Source organism: Carcharhinus amblyrhynchos, chromosome 1, assembly GCF_965287045.1.
Source record: "Carcharhinus amblyrhynchos chromosome 1, sCarAmb.v2.hapA, whole genome shotgun sequence".
Classification (NCBI taxonomy): Eukaryota; Metazoa; Chordata; class Chondrichthyes; order Carcharhiniformes; family Carcharhinidae; genus Carcharhinus; species Carcharhinus amblyrhynchos.
In genome coordinates this window covers 101,954,143-101,972,670 of record NC_137324.1, presented here as the reverse complement: position 1 = coordinate 101,972,670, position 18,528 = coordinate 101,954,143, and the positions used below count along the sequence as shown (strand labels likewise).

Genomic DNA, 18,528 nt, shown 5'->3' with positions numbered 1-18,528 from the left:
TCAGGAATTGTTGGATTCTGGGGCAAATAGACCCTGCCCTGCCCCTCCCCCTCCCAGGTTTTTAATGATAGACATGATTGTGATCTTTGCAGTGCATAGAGTGTGGAGATTTGGGTCTGCAGTTGCACTGAAGAAACAGTCGTGATTTAAAACACTTTTCCCACCAATTCAGCACTTTTGGGAGAATCATCCCCATATTCTCCAGTATTGGAATTTCGAGCATTTTCTCTATTGCTGGTATGTTTATACTAATTATTCTGCCCAAATCCATCTGGAAAGTAAATTTGCACTCAATATGGAATCTCCTTGGACTGGAGAGAGGGTAGGAGATGGGATGGAACACTGTAGATCAGATTCTCTGATTCAGGCTCTCATATACGGAGACTCCATGCTGCAAGTAGACTTGAAAAGTCTCCTGTCTTAATGTTGTTCACACAAAGTTAAATGGGAAATGTTACAGGTAAAGACATGACAGATCTGAACATTAAGTTTGAACTGCCTTTGGAATTTCAATATTAAAATGACCCATCTGAAATTGCTTACTCAGGAAAACCTGCAGAAATATGTAACCATGCAGGAAGTACCAAGCGCAGAAATAGCACTGCAGAATCAGAAAATTGCAGCTTTGAAAAGCATCGAGGTTTATGCTCCATGCAAGATCTTGATTGGGAAAGAGCTTCTAGAAGCACCTGGCGTTGATGAATCGGATCCCTTAGCATTAAAAGAAATTAATGAGGTACTGAGTGAGGTGAGTCATGTGAATTAAATGGTAAGATTTGAGGGTCTTTTACACCTCTAAAGCAGAAACAGACTTGGCAACTTTGCTGTGATTGAATTTTGTTGAGAGTCAGATGAAGTTGTGACAGTACTGTGCCTTTAAGAAATGTATTTTAATTATGTTTCTCTGCAAGATTTTGTCAGCTCTGTGTTGTCTGCAGCTGGTGTCCTCTAATTGTTACTGAAACAATATAATGGATATCATGTTGATTTTAATGTGAACTAATGCAGGGTCCTGTGTTTTTTTAGTGTACCTTGGGATTGCTGAGTGGAGCTTGAGTGAAGATGGTTGACAGGCCAGGTGGTATGCCTGGGGACAGCTTTATTTTTTGCAGAGCATTCCAAGTTTTTAATTTTGTTTCACTTGCAGCCAGGAGCTAGTGGGAGAAGGCAGGGTCTTTCTCTCTCTCTCTCCCTCTCTCCAGAGGCTTTCTGAAAGTCCCAAGGCTGGGGAACAACATTCAAAGGACCAATTCATATAGGTGTTGAAAACTGTAAATCCAGCATCACATGAGCATTCTTGCTTTTTGTGCTAAGTCTGAAGAAGGCCGTGTCTGTGGGACGGTTTTCAACTTGGAATAGCAGAGATAGCTAATTGTTAGGAGCTGTACTGTACCATGTTTAAGTTTTATAATTGGTAAAAGTTATGCTAATTCCTTTTGATATATTTTAACTCTGTTCCTAAATAAACTTTGTTTGATGAAATCTTCCAAGTAAGTCACTTGAATCATATGTGGAGTGAAACACCTTATGCTCACCCCATGCCAAAATCAATTGCAAAACTTAGACTCTAGGCTAACTTCACAAAACACAGATTATATTACATGTGTCAAGAAGTGGGTAGCGGAGTGCACAGAGTGTCAAGCCTCTCTCCCCCCTCTCTCCTTTGGATGTTGTTTTGTTCTGTTTCCTGATGATCCCTGTCTATCTGCAGCATGAAGAAAAAAGATAAGGGTCTCATTTATCTTGACACTTAAACTCTCCCTTTTCTCAATCATCCTTAGCCTTGTGTGTGAGAGCAAGCAGGAATAGTTTCTGTTGAATTTTCTCTTCCCACACCTTGTGGTGTGCGATGCCAACTTTTATCTGTCTCCATTGCAAGGCTTTTCCTGCAGCAGCTCACCAATCTGCGCTCGCTCCTTAGGCTGTGATCTCTGCCTGAGCTGTGCTCCCCCCACTGTGGTGCACTCTTCTATCTCCCCCACCCCACCTTGTGGTGATGTATTCTCTCACTCCCCTCCCTGTGGTGTGCTTTCTCTCTCTTTTGTCTGCCCCCCGGTGGTGAACTCTCTATACCCACTTTGTGCTGTGCCCTTGCTCCTCCTCGTCGCCCTCGCCCACTCTTCCTCATCCCCTCTTCTCCCCATGTTGCACTCCCTCCATAAGCACCAACCAAATCTTTGAAAATTAGCAGTTGTCTTTCTCTGGCAATATTCACTGCTCAATTTCAAATCCTTTCTGAAGTTATGGTTGAAAGGATAAAGTTGGTTGACTGCATTGAAAATGCTCTTGTACATTTTTCATTATATTTTCTGTGTGAATATACACATTACAAATCTGAGACTTATTTGATTTGCAGGTTAATTCGGTTTTGTATGTCTCGGACTACTCTTTCACAACAAGTGAAAAGGAAGTGAAAGAGTTCCTGCTTCAGAGTGGCTTTCTTGACAAATGTCTGGCTACTCAATCAGACCAAAAACTATTTCTTATCGCATACCCTGAAAAGGTAACTCTTGCTTTTTACAGTACTACTTTGTAAGTTAGTTAATTTTAAACCACAAATTACAAACATAAAGTTCCACTGGTAAAAAGTACATTTTTCATATTTAAAAACAGAAGTGGTTTCCTACCTTTTGTATTTAAGTTTTGATGTGGAGATGCTGGCGTTGGTCTGGGGTGGGCACAATAAGAAGACTCACAACACCACGTGAAGTCCAGCAGGTTTATTTGGTATCACGAGCTTTCGGAGTGCTGTTCCTCATTAGGCGAGTGGAGAGTTGCGTTCACAAACAGGGTATATACAGACAAAGACTCAATTACAAGATAATGGTCGGAATACGAGTCTTTACAGGTACAGACGATGCAAGTGTAGAAAGGGATAATCACTGGTTAAAGAAGTGTGAATTGTCTCAAGCCAGGATAGTTAATAGGATTTTGCAAGCCCAGGCCAAATGGTGGGGGTTACATGTAGTGTGACAGGAACCCAAAATCCCAGTTGATGCTGTCCTTGTGTGCAGAACTGGGCTATCAGTTTCTGCTCGGCAATTCTGCGTTGTGTCTTGAATGCTGCCTTGGAGGACGCTTACCCAAACATTGGAGACTGAATGCCCTTGACTGCTGAAATGTTCCCCACCAGAAAGGGAACACTCCTGCCTGATGACAGTTGAATGGTGTCCCTTCATCCATGTTCGTAATGTCTTCATGGTCTCACTGATGTACCATGCCTCAGGACATCCTTTCTTACAACATATAAGGTAGACAACATTGAGTTGCATGAGTATATACCGTGTACCTGGTGGGTGGTGTTCTTATGTTGATGATGGCATCTGTGTTCATGATCCGGAGAAGCTATGACATTTTGTTCGGAGCCTTCAGCATGTCATTGATCAAGATGAACATCTTGCCAAGGTCATCCCCACACCCCTATTAGTTGCCTTCAAACAACCGCGCAACCTCAAACAGACCATTGTTCGCAGCAAACTACCCAGCCTTCAGGAGAACAGCAACCACAACACCACACAATCCTGCCACTGCAACTTTTGCAAGATGTGCGGGATCATCGACATGGATGCCATCATCATTCGTGAGAACACCATCCACCAGGTACACAGTACATACTCATGGGACTCAGTCAATGTTGCAGGAAAGGATGTCCTGAGGCATGGTACATCGGCGAGACCGTGCCGACACTACAATGGATGAACAGACACCGCTTGATAATCACCAGGCAGGAGAGTTCCCTTCTTGTTGGGGAACACTTCAGTAGTCAAGGGATTCAGCCTCTGATGTACGGGTAAGTGTTCTCCAAGGTAGTCTTCAAGACAGAATTGCCGAGCAACTGATAGCCAAGTCCCCACACATGAGGATGGCCTCAATCGGAATCTTGGGTTCATGTCACACTACGTGTAACCCCACCATTTGGCCTGGGCTTTCAAAATCCTACTAACTGTCCTGGCTTGAGACAATTCACACCTCTTTAACCTGTGATTATCCCTCTCTCCACTCGCACTGTCTGTACCTGTAAAGACTTGATTACCTGTAAAGACTCACATTCCAACCATTATCTTGTTATTGAGTCTTTGTCTATATATATCCTGTTTGTGAATCCAGCTCTCCACTCACCTGATAAATGAGCAGTGCTGCAAAAGATCATGATACCAAATAAACATGTTGCACTTTAATCTAGTGTTGTGAAATTTCTTACTGTATTTAAGCTTGGGAGACTTGCTCGCTGAAATATTGGAATTAATAAGGGAAGATTTATTGAACAAAGAACAAAGAACAACCCAGCACAGGAAACAGGCCCTTCGGCCCAAAGAGCCCGCGCCGCTGCATCCTCCTACACTTACCCTGCCCTGCGTGTATGCGAGTGGAACCCCTAACTTAGCCAGATTCAGGGGAGAATAGTGTCAATTTGGTACACCAATCAGCCTAAGAGCACATCTTTGGGGTATGGGAGGAAACCGGAGCGCCCGGAGGAAACCCACACAACCACAGGGAGAATGCGCAAACTCCCACAGACACAGGCCCAAATCCATGTATCTGCACAGCTAGCAGTGCTAGCCACTGAGCTGTTGCGGCGCAGGGGCAGGTCAGGATGATGCGCCTCCTGTACCAGAAGCTAGTCATTGAGAGATATAGCGGGAGCGGAGGGGGGGCTTGCCCTAATTGACACCCACATCCATCAACCTTGACACCCTTGAAATGACTACCCCATAAGAATGTAAATGCATATTGGCATGACTTCTTCTTAATTGTTAGTTGACATTGCCTAGCGCTCGGCTTCTACATGTGCTTTGGACCATTGAAGAAGTAGACTGAGCTTTCCCCCCAAGATGTGCAAGCATGGATGTGCTTTCCATCTGACAAGTCAGTATTCAGTGCACCAACAGACCATATCTAGAAACATAACCACAATTTAATGAGACAACACCACTAATAATTAACATTTATGTACTTGTTACACTGTGATCTCCTGAGGTGATTAGTTCTCTTTGTAACATGTCAATGACTGCGCCAATGAGATGAGATCCCTGCACTTGCAGCTGAGATGGAAGCTTGCTGCCTGGCATGATCTTGGTAGCCATCCTCTGGCTGCCTGAAGCCTGTTTAACAAACTTGTTTGAGCTTTATTTTGATGGGGTAACAGAAAGGGTTAACCAGGCCAATGCTGTTGATGTGGTGTACATGGACTTCCAAAAAGGCATTTGGTAAATTGTCGCACAACAGACTTGTGAGCAAAGTTAGAGTTCAGAATAAAAAGAACAACAACATGGATATGAAGTTGGCTGAGTGACAGGAACAGAGAAAAGTGACTAATGATTGCTTTTCAAACTTGAGGAAGCTTTATAGTGGAGTTCCTGGTGTTAGGCCCTCTACTCATCCTGATATATTTATGACCTAGATTTTGGTGTACAGGACTGAATTACAAGATGTGTGGGTGATACTTAACTTGGAAGTATTGTGAATCATGAGGAGAATAGCATGGCACTTTAAAAAGTTGTTGGAATGGGTGAACAAATCGTAGATGAAATTTAATGCAATATGTGAAGTGAATCATTTTGATAGGAAGAACACAGATTTTCGTAATATATATATGTAAAATAAAACGTATAATTCAAAGGAGTGCAAAAGCAGTTGGACCTGGATGTATATAGGTAGCAGGAGGGTTAAGAATACAGTGAAGAAAGCATTCAGCATCCTGAGCTTTATCAGTAAGCACACAGAGTGCCAAAACAAGCAAATTATGTTAAACTGTATAAAACACTAGTTTGGCATCAACTGGAGTTTTGCACTCAGTTCTGGGTACCAAGCTTTAGGAAGGATATGAAAGCACATGAGAATGTGCAGAAGAGGTTGACGAGAATGTTTCTAGGAATAATGAACTTCAATCACATGGGAAGATGGGACTGTTCGCCTTGCAGAAGAGAAGGTTAAGAATCGATTTGATAGAGTTAATCAAAATCATAAAGTGTCTGGGCAAAATAGATAGAGACGAACTGTTCCCATTGGTGGAAGGATACAGATTTAAGGTAATTGGTAAAAGAAACTATGATGACATGAGGAAAATCTTTTCACTCTGCAAGTGATTAGGACCTGGAATATATTGCTTAACAGTAAAGTGGAGGCAGGTTCAATGAAAACATTCAAGAATGAATTATTTTATTACCTGGAAAGGAAAAGCAAAGAGGAAAAGGTGAGGCGAGGGTTGGCAGTTGGTAAATTGCTCCTTCAGAGAGCTCACACAGACTTGACATGCTGAGTGGCCTCCTTCGGTGCTGCAACCATTCAATAGGCAGGTCTAGTCCCATGGGATATAGAGGGTGCTGCCAACGAGAAACTGCCATCCAGATGAACAATGCATCTTCATGTAGCTGGTGCTGATACACTCCTGGGTCAATCCCTCCCTACAAGGTGAGATATCCTGTATTGCCAAGCAAGCCTCAATGGATTGAGCAGTGCGTAATACTCACCATGGTAGTGCAGAAGAGGTAACTGAGCCGTTTGTGGCACCACTTCTAGGATCCAGGGGTGATCCCATTGTTGCTGCCTGAACTACATGCCAGCTTCCTTATGAGGAGGGCTGGTCCCTTTTTGCCATTCCAGAGGAAGAGAAGTTGCCACCTTTCTGGTACAGCATGGAGGAAAACCCGCAGGGACGGTTTGCTAAACCATGGGACCACCCAGTGTCTTCCCTCAGGTTTGTACTTTGTAGTTTGCTCCCGTAGTTTGTAGTTTGCTCCCGTTAGCTTATTTTTTTACAGCTTTGTTGACTTGTTGTTTCATTTTTACAAGTTTGTGGATCTGAACACAACTTTGTCTGTCTATGCATTTAGAATATTTTGCTATTTATATATTTTTCCTCTGATTATTCTAGAAATATTACTTCCAATTTCTCCTCTCTAAACTCTGTCCAGTTTTGAGTTCCTCTGTCTTCAGCCAATCACTGGCGACATCATTTACTGAAAAACAAGAGACGAGTTTCTGCCAGGGCTCTCTTGCTTGATGGTAGAACCCTGGACAAATAAACAGTATAAATAAACTAACGGTGGATGAGTGGAGAACCCCTGTGGTAATTAACCTCCAAGCTGAATGCCATCAATGAGGAAGTTATTAATTTATACTTGGCAATGAGTAACTATAGGAACATATCCAGTTAATTAATAAACAAAGTCTGAATATATTAAATTCAATTTTGTTTCCTAAGATGGATAACATATATGAGACAAGACTACCTCCTCACATCTTGCTCATTTCCATAAATTGTTACTCAACAGGAAACTATTTTGAATGGCAAACTGATCCATAAAAATATGTTCAACCTGAAATGAAGATGAATTGGTGTTTCTGAAACCTTGTCTCACTCAAAACTAATCAAAGAAATGACTAGTCTTCAAAGTAATTTGATTAGATTCAGAAAAATATTTCAAAATAACAATTATTTTCATTTTCTTTGTAGAATCCTTCCTTGAGCTTATCACTTGATAAAGAAAGTATTATGTCCAAACAACAATTGGATCAAAGGCAAAATGATCTCTTTGCACTAGAACGATTGTGCCAGGTTTGACTCTTGCTGATCATTCTACATCTTAGTTAATTGTTGAAGTTTGTGGTATTGAATTTATATTGGTTTGCTAAGAATACACTATAACTAATGATAGATTGTGAATATCTGTGCTTAGAAGTAAATCTGTATACTCCATTGATGACTCAGTGGGATTACCTTTGTTGCCTTCTTTGGCTATTGCCTGAAGCTTTACTGGATTGTAAAGCTTCAAACGATGTAACCTTGTTCTCCTAGTAGGCGCTGAGTTGTGCCCCCAACATCACACTCTCTCCATTTCCAAGAATGCGCCACCTCCACATTATCACTCCTGCCTCAGTTCATTTGCTGGTGAAACTGTTCGACATGCCTTTGCCCCCTCCAGACTTGAGTATTCTAATGCTTTCCTGACTAGCTTCCCATCTTCCACCCTCTGTAAACTTGAGTTTATTTAAAACTCTGCTTCCAAAAATGTCACCATTGAGTTCAAACGCCTCTATAGCCTTACTCCTTACAGCTCTGTAATCGACTCTATCCCTAGAATCCTTTGAGAGCTCTGTAATCTGGAACGGTCTTTGCCCCATATCCTTTAGTTCACAAAAATCTATCAATCTCTGATTTTTAAGAAGCTTAACAATTGATCAAGCATTGTCATTTTTAGAAGAGAGTTCTGAACTTCTCCTATTCTTTCTGTGTTGGAATGTTTCTTGATTACACTCCTGAATGGCCTGGCTCAGATTTTTGAATCATGCCCCCTAGCTCTAGGCTCGCCAACCAGCAGAAGTAGTCTCTCTCTAATACCCTGAGTATTTATACCAGTGATTAACTAAGTTTGATAAATCAAGAAGGCCCTATTTTCAACAAGCTCTGAGAAAATCTAGTTCTGTGAAATGGGTGCCATGATGAAAGCTTCTATCCAAAAATGCTCCCATATACAGAATCACAAATGATGTAGCAGACATTCAGACTTTTGTCCTGTGCCTCTGAAAGAGACATCCACTCAGCTCCATTGCCCTGCCCTTTCCCCATATCTCTGCAAATTATTCTGAGCAAGTATCGAACCACTTTTGAAAGTTATTATTGAATCTGCTTCACCACCCTTTAAGCTGGAGCTCACCATATTGCAAAAGCTCACTGTGTAAAAAAAAGACTTCCCTTCAATCTGAGCCTTTTGGTCACCAACCCTCCTGCCACTGGAAAGTTTCTTCTCACTGATGCTGTGTCAAACCCTTCATGATTTTAAATATCATGTAAAATCTCCCATTAGTCTTTCATGTTTTAAGGACCATCCCAAGTTTCCTGGACAATTCATATTATTGAAGTCCCACATCTAGGAAACCATTCTAGTAAATCTCTTCTGCACCCTCTCTCAAGACATAGAACATAGAAGAGTACAGCACAATACAGGCCCTTTGGCCCTCGATGTTGTATTGAGTTATGTCCAAACCCAAGATCAAGCTATCCCACTCCCCATCATTCTGGTGTGCTCCATGTGCCTATCCAATAACCGCTTGAAAGTTCCTAAAGTATCGACTCCACTATCACAGCAGGCAGTGCATTCCACACCCCAACCACTCTCTGAGTAAAGAATCTACCTTGGACATCCCTCCTATATCTCCCACCATGAACCTTATAGTTATGCCCCCTAGTAACAGCTTCCATCCACCGGAGGAAATAGTTTCTGAACATCCACTTTATCTATTGCCCTCATCATCTTATAAACTTCTATTAAATCACCTCTCATCCGCCTCCGCTCTGAAGAGAAAAGCCCCAGCTCCCTCAACATTTCCTCACAAGACCTACCCTGCAAACCAGGCAGCATCCTGGTAAATCTCCTCTGCACTCTCTCTAATGCTTCCACATCCTTCTTATAGTGAGGTGACCAGAACTGCACACAGTATTCCAAATGTGGTCTCACCAAGGTCCTGTATAGTTGCAGCATAACCCTATGACTCTTAAACTCAAACCCCTCGTTAATGAACGCTAATACGCTATTAGCCTTCTTCATGGCTCTATCCATTTGAGTGGCAACCTTCAGAGATCTGTGGATATGAACCCCAAGATCTCTCTGTTCCTCCACATTCCTCAGAACCCTGCCGTTGACCCTGTAATCCGCATTCAAGTTGTTCTACCAAAGTAAATCACTTCGCACTAATCAAGGTTAAACTCCATTTTTACTCCACTTTTCGGCCCAGTTCTGCATCTTATCAATATCTTTTTGCAGCCAACTAGAGCCCTCCACCTCATCCACTACTCCACCAATCTTGGTATCATCAGCAAATTTACTGACCCACCCTTCAGCCCCCTCTTCCAAGTCATTGATAAAAATCACAAATAGCAGAGGACCCAGCACTGACCCCTGTGGTACACCGCTGGTAACTGGCCTCCAGTCTGAAAATTTTCCCTCCACCACCACCCTCTGCCTTTTATGAGACATGATGTAGAGATGCTGGCGTTGGATTGGGGTAAACACAGTAAGAAGTCTCACAACACCAGGTTAAAGTCGAACAGGTTCAATAACCCTGTTGGACTTTAACCTGGTGTTGTGAGACTTCTTTCAATGAGACAGCCAGTTACTTATCCAAACGGCCAAATTTCCTTCTATCCTACACCTCCTTATTTTTTTCATGAGCCTATCATGGGGAACCTTATCAAAACGTCTTACTAAAATCCATATATACGACATCAACTGCTCTACCTTTGTCTACACACTTAGTTACCTCCTCAAAGAATTCAGTCAAATTTGCGAGGCAGGACTTACCCCTCACGAAACTGTGCTGACTATCCTGGATTAAGCTGCATCTTTCCAAATGGTCATAAATCCTATTCCTCAGGACCCTTTCCATTAACTTACTGACCACCGAGGTAAGACTAACTGGCCTATAATTACCAGGGTCATTCCTATTTCTTTTCCTGAAGAGAGGAACAACATTCGCCACTCTCTAGTCCTCTGGCAAAATCCCAAAGTAAGGACAGTAAGAACCCAAAGATCAAAGCTAAAGGCTCTGCAGTCTCATCCCTTGCCTCCCAAAGTATCCTACGATGTATCCCATCTGGCCCAGGGGACTTATCCACCCTCAGGTTTTTAAAATTGCTAATATATCTTCCCTCCGAACACCTACCTCCTCCATCTTATCAGCATGTATCACACTGTCATCCTCAAAAACATGGCCCCTCTCCTTAGTGAATACTGAAGAAAAATATTCATTCAACACCTCACCTATCTCTTCTGACTCCATGCACAAGTTGCCACTACTATCCTTGACTGGCCCTAACCTCACTCTGGTCATTCTTTTATTTCTCACATAAGAGTAAAAAAAAAGCCTTGGGGTTTTCCTTGATCCAACCCGCTAAGGACTTCTCATGCCCCCTTCTAGCTCTAAGCCCTTTTTTTAAACTCATTCCTAGCTACCTTGTAACCCTCAAGCGACCCAACTGAACCTTGTTTTCTCATCCTTACATACGCATCCTTTTCCCTCTTGACAAGACATTCAACCTCCTTAGTGAACCATGGTTTCCTCACTTGTCCATTTCCTCCCTGCCTGCCAGGGACATACCTATCAAGGACACGCAGTATTTGTTCTTTGAACAAGCTCCACTTTTCATTTGTGCCTTTACCTGACACTTTACCTGATGTTCCCATCTTATGCTCCCTAATTCTTGCCTAATTGCATCATAATTACCCCTGTCCCAATTATAAACCTTGCCCTGCCGTGTGACCCTATCCCTCTCCAATGCAATAATGAAAGACGTCAAATTGTGGTCACTATCTCCAAAGTGCTCTCCCACAAACAAATCTTAACACTTGGCCGGTTCATTACCCAGTACCAAGTCCAATGTGGCCCCACCTCTTGCCGGCTTATCCACATAAGACATTGACATCCTTCCTAACACAGTGCCCAAGCTGGGCCTTGATATGTGACTCATAGCTTTTTTGCTTTTGTATGTGATGGGGTTCATTTTAAACATTCCCTGACTACCAAAGATGGCCAAGAGGAGGTTAGGGGGGTTGGATAATTCAGCAAACATGTGAAACTTGACCCAATCCATCATGACTATGTCTATTTCTGTTTTAACTATGGTGGGAGGTGAGTCTGTGAATATACTATGTTATCAAGGCTCCATTTCTCAGATTCTGACAGCCATTTCAATTTAACCCTGGCTGTGTGGGTTTCCAAGAGCTTGCGAAATGTAGCAGATAAGGGAGCCAGGTGCAGCTGAATTCAGCCCGTAACTGCTTTTTTAGAGCACAGCTAGTGGGTCATGGGAGCAGAAGTGTTACCTCAGCCCTTCAAGCAAATCTTCTGCAGTGATTGCCTGATTTCCCCATTGTCCTTTCTCCTGGTTCCTGCAGATTGCTGGGCTGAAACCTATAAATCTCACAATCAATTAATGAGGGATTTGTACCACAGGGTTTGCTGCCAGCAGCCTTTCAATATGACTGGCTATGGGACGGAAAAGAAATCAATAAAGACACTGAGGCCCTGTTGTTCAATTCAACAGACTGTGTATTCTCCTCACTGTAAACATGAGGACTGGCTTCTTTCCTGCCTCCCCAGAAGTATTGGGCCCTAAGCTTGTGTTTATAAGGCTAAGAATCGTGTGATTTTTTTTTGAAACAGGCTTCTCAATCTGCCTTGCCACCTTCAAAGATTTTTTTTTAACCTACACTTCTAGGTCTCATTGTTCCCGCATTCCCTCTAAAATTGTACCTTTATGTTGCTGGCACAGTGGTTAGCACTGCTGTCTCAGTGCCAGGGAACCGGGTTCAATTCCCGGCTTGGGTCACTGTCTGTGTGGAATTTGCACATTCTCCCCATGTCTGCATGTGTTTCCTCCCATAGTCTGAAAGGCATGCTAGTTAGGTGCATTGGCCATGGTAAATTCTCCCACAGTGTATCCGAATAGGCTCCAGAGTATGGCAACTAGGGGATTTTCACAGTAACTTCACTGCAGTGTTAATGTAAGCCTACTTGTGACACTAAAATAAACTTAAACTTCTCGTTTATCCTACTAAGTTAAGAGTAATCATTGAATGGTGATCAGGGCCCAGCACTGGGGAGATACAAAATAGATTAACTGTTGTACAATGGAGGCATCTGGGCAACACTTTTTACTGTGGTGATGAAAATTTGAGATCTTTCCACAGGAAGTGCAAAAAAAAGTTTGATTGTGGAGATGAAAACCATTTGCTAGTAAAATCATTGGTACCCACTGCATGAATAGAGGGTAGCAACTATTCAATTCCTTATACCTGTCTGCAAACAAAGACAAAATATACTGCTATTATAAACAAGGCAAAAGAAAAATTGTACCTTAGTCTTACTGACTCTTCTTGTGGTACCATTAAGTATGGCACAAACCTGAATTGGCAAGTATTGACACAAGACATCTGTTAGAAAAACAGCATAATTTGAATTTCTATTGAAATAAAAATCACGAAGAGTCTAGACTGAGTAGATAGGGAGCAACTGTTCCCATTGGCGGAAGGAGCGAGAACCAGATTTAACGTAATTGGACAAAAAGAAACAAGTGACACAAGGAAAACATTTTTCACGCAACGAGTGGGTAGGATCTGGAATTCACTGAGTGTGATGGAGCAAGGAATAATCAAGGCATTCCGAAGGGAGTTAGATTATTATCTGAAAAGGAAGAAGGGTGTTGAATTTTAAAACAGTGGAGTGACGCTAAGTGAATTATTCCTTCAGAGAGCCAGCACGGAGACAACGACCTTCTTCTGTAACCATTCTGTGATTCTGTTGGAATGAAAATCTGGCATTTTTTATAATTGCCAACCTTTTTGCAACAACGCTGGGCATAGATTGAAGATCCATTAATGTTTTTTCCACAGTGTTTGATTTAGAATGCATTGTCTGTACTGGAGGTAGGTTCAATTGAGGCTTTTGAAAAATATGTTGATTGTTCTCTGAAAAGGACGAATGTGCAAGGTTACAGGGAGAGGGCAAGGTAGTAACACTAGATAAATTCTCCTGAGGGGAGCCAGCACCAGTAACAGGCTTAATGGCCTCCTTCTGGGCTGTAACATTATGTAATTCTGTGATATACATTAGCATAAATGTATAAATGCATATTTCTACAGTTTTCAGTTGTAACTGTGTACATTTTTAATTTTATGCGTCATGCATCATATAATTTTATCTCTCTTTTCTCCCCACTTCAGAGAAGTTTATCTGATGAATTTAAAAGGAATTTGAGCACACCAACATTATACCCAGTTTCCTATGCATCTATTCTCATGAAGGCTGTAAGTTCTTTATTGTCTAGAGTACATTATTCTAAAGTAAATGCATATTAATTAAGATTGGTATAATTTTAGAACATGTTCAAACACAGTCCTTGCCCGAAACACGTGACTTTAACCACTTATTTATCTCATAAGGGAAAGTTCTGTAAAATAATAATTCAGTGAAATGTCAGGAAATTTATTTTTTCATAATTCAGCTCATTTAATCTTGGCTGATGCTTTCCAAATATGTTTGCCTTGATTTTTCAGGACCTCTGTATCCTAAATTAGCTTTGACAAAACGATTGACAAATTTTCACAGGGATTTTTTTAGATCTGGCAAGCCAGCCAACATTGATTTTGGTGGGAGATCCTACCCTGGAGGTGGTACTGCAAAATCCCAGCCTTTCAAGAGAAAAATGGTCTAGCAAGAGCATTTATTCATCTTGATTTCTCCATTGTAATGTCCCTCACCACCAGCCCCATTTGTGGCATTGTGATGTTGAGAAATGATTCTGGAGTTTTGCCTCCTGGAAGTTTGTTGCGCACAATTTGTGTGAAGAATTTCATGATATCTATTTTAAAGGTATTTTCCTTTAGTTTAAAACTATGTCCCGTTCTTTTATTCCTGCAGTTTAATTTAAATAACATTCCAAGTTACTTTCTATTGCTGTAACAATCTAATTATAAAATTACCAAGTTGATCCTCCTTTACAAGCTATAAATTCCACATTTCTCCAACTTATTCTCATAAATCTGACCTTGATGCTACAAATGAGCCTTGTGACTCATTGCAGGCACACCTTCTCCCCACGCCCCCAACTGATCTCGAGCAGAGAGCCGTTGGATGCTAGGCACCTACCTCAGCACTAACTTACATGGAGCATGTCTGTTTCGCCCTGATTTTAGATACGTGGACGCGGTGGTAAAGGGGGAAATGCTGGTAAAATTGGGCATGCAGCCCATTAAGTCAATTCAAATGCATGCAAGTATATTTAAATGGCTGGTGTGCTGATCGAGGCAATTTTCGGGCCTTGGTAAAGGGGTACCTGGTGAGAAGGTGGGCGCGGATCACATTACTCGCTTCATGCCCAACTTTACAAAGTCTTTGCGCCCAAAAACGGGCACAACGCGACGGTAAAATTGGGCCCAATTACTTCGATAGAGGTGTTATCACCTGAATGATTACCCCAAACAAGTTGTAATTCTTGAATGTGTGTATTTACACGTTGATCATCACAGGCTCTTCACTCAGAATGCCTCATAGCCAATGTGCTTTATGTGCACATTCTTTGTCATGGTGATTGGGGTGGGGAGCTGGGTGGAGCTGTGGTCCATTTCTCCTTTCCCTAGCCAGACCATATTGAGTTCAGTGTAATGCTCCTTGCCTCTTTCCCCACTACCACAGCTACTTCAATGATAATTCACTTAAACCTGGCTGGGACTTTCTAGCTCTGGCGCAGATGGAGTGAGTCAATTAACCTTGGCAGCACCCTAAATCACCCGGGCGGGTGAGGTCAAAAATCCAGCCACCAGATTGGGAATTAAACTTGTGTGATACATATCATTGAGTACCATACCACTTAACATAGTACATTTAGCCATGAAGAAAACCCTGAATTTACTTTTATATATTTACATCTAAAAATCTCATAAGTTCAGATTCTAAATAATTTTAAACCGCAGATACTTTCAGTAAGTAACAGATATTTCTCCTTATTTCTAGGACTTCCTTTAAGACCCTAAGATGCAAGCCATCAGGCTTTGGGGACTTCTCTGCCTTTTATCCCAATAGTTTGCTCACTACTTTTTGCCTAGTAATAACAATTGTTTTACGTTCCTCCTTTTCATCAACCTCTGCATTAATTGCTGCTATTGGGATGATTCTAATGTCCTCCATCATGAAAACTTCTGGAAATTTGTGTTCCCCATTATTAATTCACCACTCTTGTCTTCTAAGCAATCAACACTGAAGTTAACTACTCTCTTCCTTTTTATATACTAATTGGATCTTTTGTTATCTGTTATAAAATTTTGTGCTGTATTTCTTTCATAATTTACCTTTGCTCTTTTTATTACTGTTTTCGTCACCCTTTGTTGGTCTCAAAGTTTCCCAACTGTTCTACCTTTTAGTCTTTCTGCCCAGTTCACTAAGGCCAGATTTGTCTGTTTGCCTATGTGATTACCTTGATTTAACATCAGAATACTAGTGCGGGACTCAAGCGTATTGCCCTTAAATCGAATTTGTAATTCAAGCAAGCAATGATCATTCTTCCCTGGAGAATCCTTTACCACAAAATCATTCATTAATCCCATCTCATGACTCAATACTAAATCCAGAATAGCCTGCTCCCTGGTTGGTATGGCAACACATTGTTCCGAGAAACAATCTCTAATACACTCTGACTGTGCCCTTGAGGTTATCCTTGCTAATTTGATTACTCCAGTCTGTATGCATATTAAAATCATTCTTGAGTATCATTATACTTTCTTACAAGTCTCCAGTATTTCCTGGTTTCTACTGCAGTATTCTCTTAAGGACCAAGAGAATTCTCCCATCAGGGACTTCTTTGCCTTGCTATTTCTTATTTCTACACAGACTGCTTCTACATCTTGATCTCCAATGCCAATATCATTTCTCAATACAGCAATGATTCCCTTCCTTTACTAACAAAGCTACACCACTCCTTTTTCCCTTCTGTCTAAACTTCCCAGACTCAATATCTCTGGATATTCAACTCCCAGACTTGGTCTTCTTGTAACTACGTCTCAGTAATCACCACTAAATTATAGCCCTTTGTCTTTATTTGTATGTTAACTCATTAATTTTATTCCAAATGCTATGTACATTCAGATACAAAAACTTTAAGTTTGTCTTATTATTAATTTTACTCACTCTAGTATGATTCTCTGGTGTGATATGATCTTCGCACACTCTGTCCCTTCCTTTCATTATCTGGTAACAATTAACATTATCTGGTAACACTTTAATTTTTTAAAATTTCCATGCAATTGAACCCTCTCCCCACTATTTAGTTTAAAGCCCTATCTATAGCCCTATCTGTAGATATTCGATCTACCAGGACAGTGGGTCCCAGCATGATTCAGGTGAAGCCTGTCCCAGCGGAACAGCTCCCTCCTTCCCCAATATTGGTGCCAGTTTCCCATGAACTCAAACATATTTCTCCCACACCAATCTTTGAGCCATGTATTTACCTCTTTAATATTATTGCCTCTATGCCACTTCACCCATGGCTCAGGTAGTAACTGGAGATTATTATCTTTGTGGTTCTGCTTTTAATTTAGCACCTAGTTGTTTGTATACCTTCTGCAGAACCTTGTTCTACCTATATCATTGATACCTACATGAACCATGGCAACTGGATCTTTCCCCTCCCTCTCCAAGTTTCTCTACAACTCAGACGAGCTAGCCTCAACCCTGACATCAAATAGGCAACAAACCTTTGAGACTCTCAATCCTAGCTACAAAGAAGTGTCCATTCTCCTAACTATACTATCCTTGACTATGACTATATTTCTCTTTCCTTCCCCCACTTGAATGACTCCCTGTACCACGGTGCTATGGTCAGTTTGCTTATTTTCCCTACAGTCTCTGTTCTTGCCCAAGGGAGCAAGAGTCTTGAACCTGTTGGACAAGGGCAGGGCCTGAGGTTCCTGCAATGCTACCTCTTAGATCCCTCATAGTCACACCCTCTGTCCCTGACCACTGACCAAATTCAAGTTAATTAATCCAAGGGGTGTGACTGCCTCCTGAAACACAGCATGCAGGTATCTCTTCACCTTCCTGTTTGAAGCTCAGACTCCAGCTCATTAACTCTGAGCTGAAGTTCATCAGGCAACCAAAACTTGCTACAGATGTGGTCACTGAACCACAATAAGGTCCTCCAGCTACACCACATCACCTGGCCTTGCATCCCTGTTTTGTTTAGTTAGATTTCAATTTGTTTTTAATTTTACTACTGATCTTTAGTATTCACTGTGTGACTTTTCTTACCTGACCAAAAATCTTAAAACAAATCAGAAAAAGAGAAATACAGGTCTACTGATCACTTAGTTATGATATCACATAGGCATGTTCACTCAATGTTGCAGAGCTGTTGCAATTTACCTCCCAGCTCTCTGGCCTTGATTTGCTCCCGACCCCACTGATCCAGGGAAGAATTTAGGAAAACACAACACAGCAATCCCTCCCTCCCCCAAATCCTCACCCTCACCTCACACTGCATGCTGGTTCCACCCTAGATCTTGTTTTTATACTCTCTGCCTCTCCTGTTTCAGGAACCAGTCTTAACCAGTTTATTTAACTGACTGCCCCAAATAACTACCCAAGCTACAGCAGCATCTCATATTTGCAATGTTTGTTTTTATTGCAAAGATATTTAAGTGCCACCCTTCAATTCATAGAATCCCGATAGTGCAGAAGGAAACCATCCAGACCATTAAGCCTGTACCCAGGCCTTATACCCATAACCCCACCTATTTACCCTGCTAATCTCCCTGATACTAAGGGGCTATTTAGCATGGCCAATCAACCTAACCTGCATATCTTTAGAGCGTGGAGGAAATCAGAGCATCCAGAGGAAAACGATTCCCAGCAATTAGTACTAAATTTTAAAAAGACAAGAGATCAAGAGTTATTCTTTTGATCTCCCATACATACCTCAGCTCCCAAGCTCCACTCCATGCAGCTATTGCTCTGTGTCCATTCTGTCTACTGTGGCTT

The 18,528-nt window shown here is 41.6% G+C and overlaps 1 protein-coding gene across 5 annotated transcripts in view; it reads left to right on the top strand.

Annotated features, from left to right (window-relative positions):
- The window catches only part of LOC145343471 (uncharacterized), a 103,559-nt gene that overhangs the window by 47,035 nt on the left and 37,996 nt on the right, over positions 1-18,528 (top strand). For all 5 annotated transcript variants that reach the window (XR_013886714.1, XR_013886713.1, XR_013886715.1 and 2 more), the window contains exons 10-13: positions 548-748; positions 2,357-2,503; positions 7,457-7,558; positions 13,722-13,805. Coding sequence is in view for 2 of the 5 variants with exons in the window: in XM_080189717.1 (XP_080045843.1) it covers positions 548-748; positions 2,357-2,503; positions 7,457-7,558; positions 13,722-13,805 (534 nt within the window). In the remaining 3 variants the exon portion in view is untranslated. The remainder of the gene's footprint in view (positions 1-547; positions 749-2,356; positions 2,504-7,456; positions 7,559-13,721; positions 13,806-18,528) is intronic.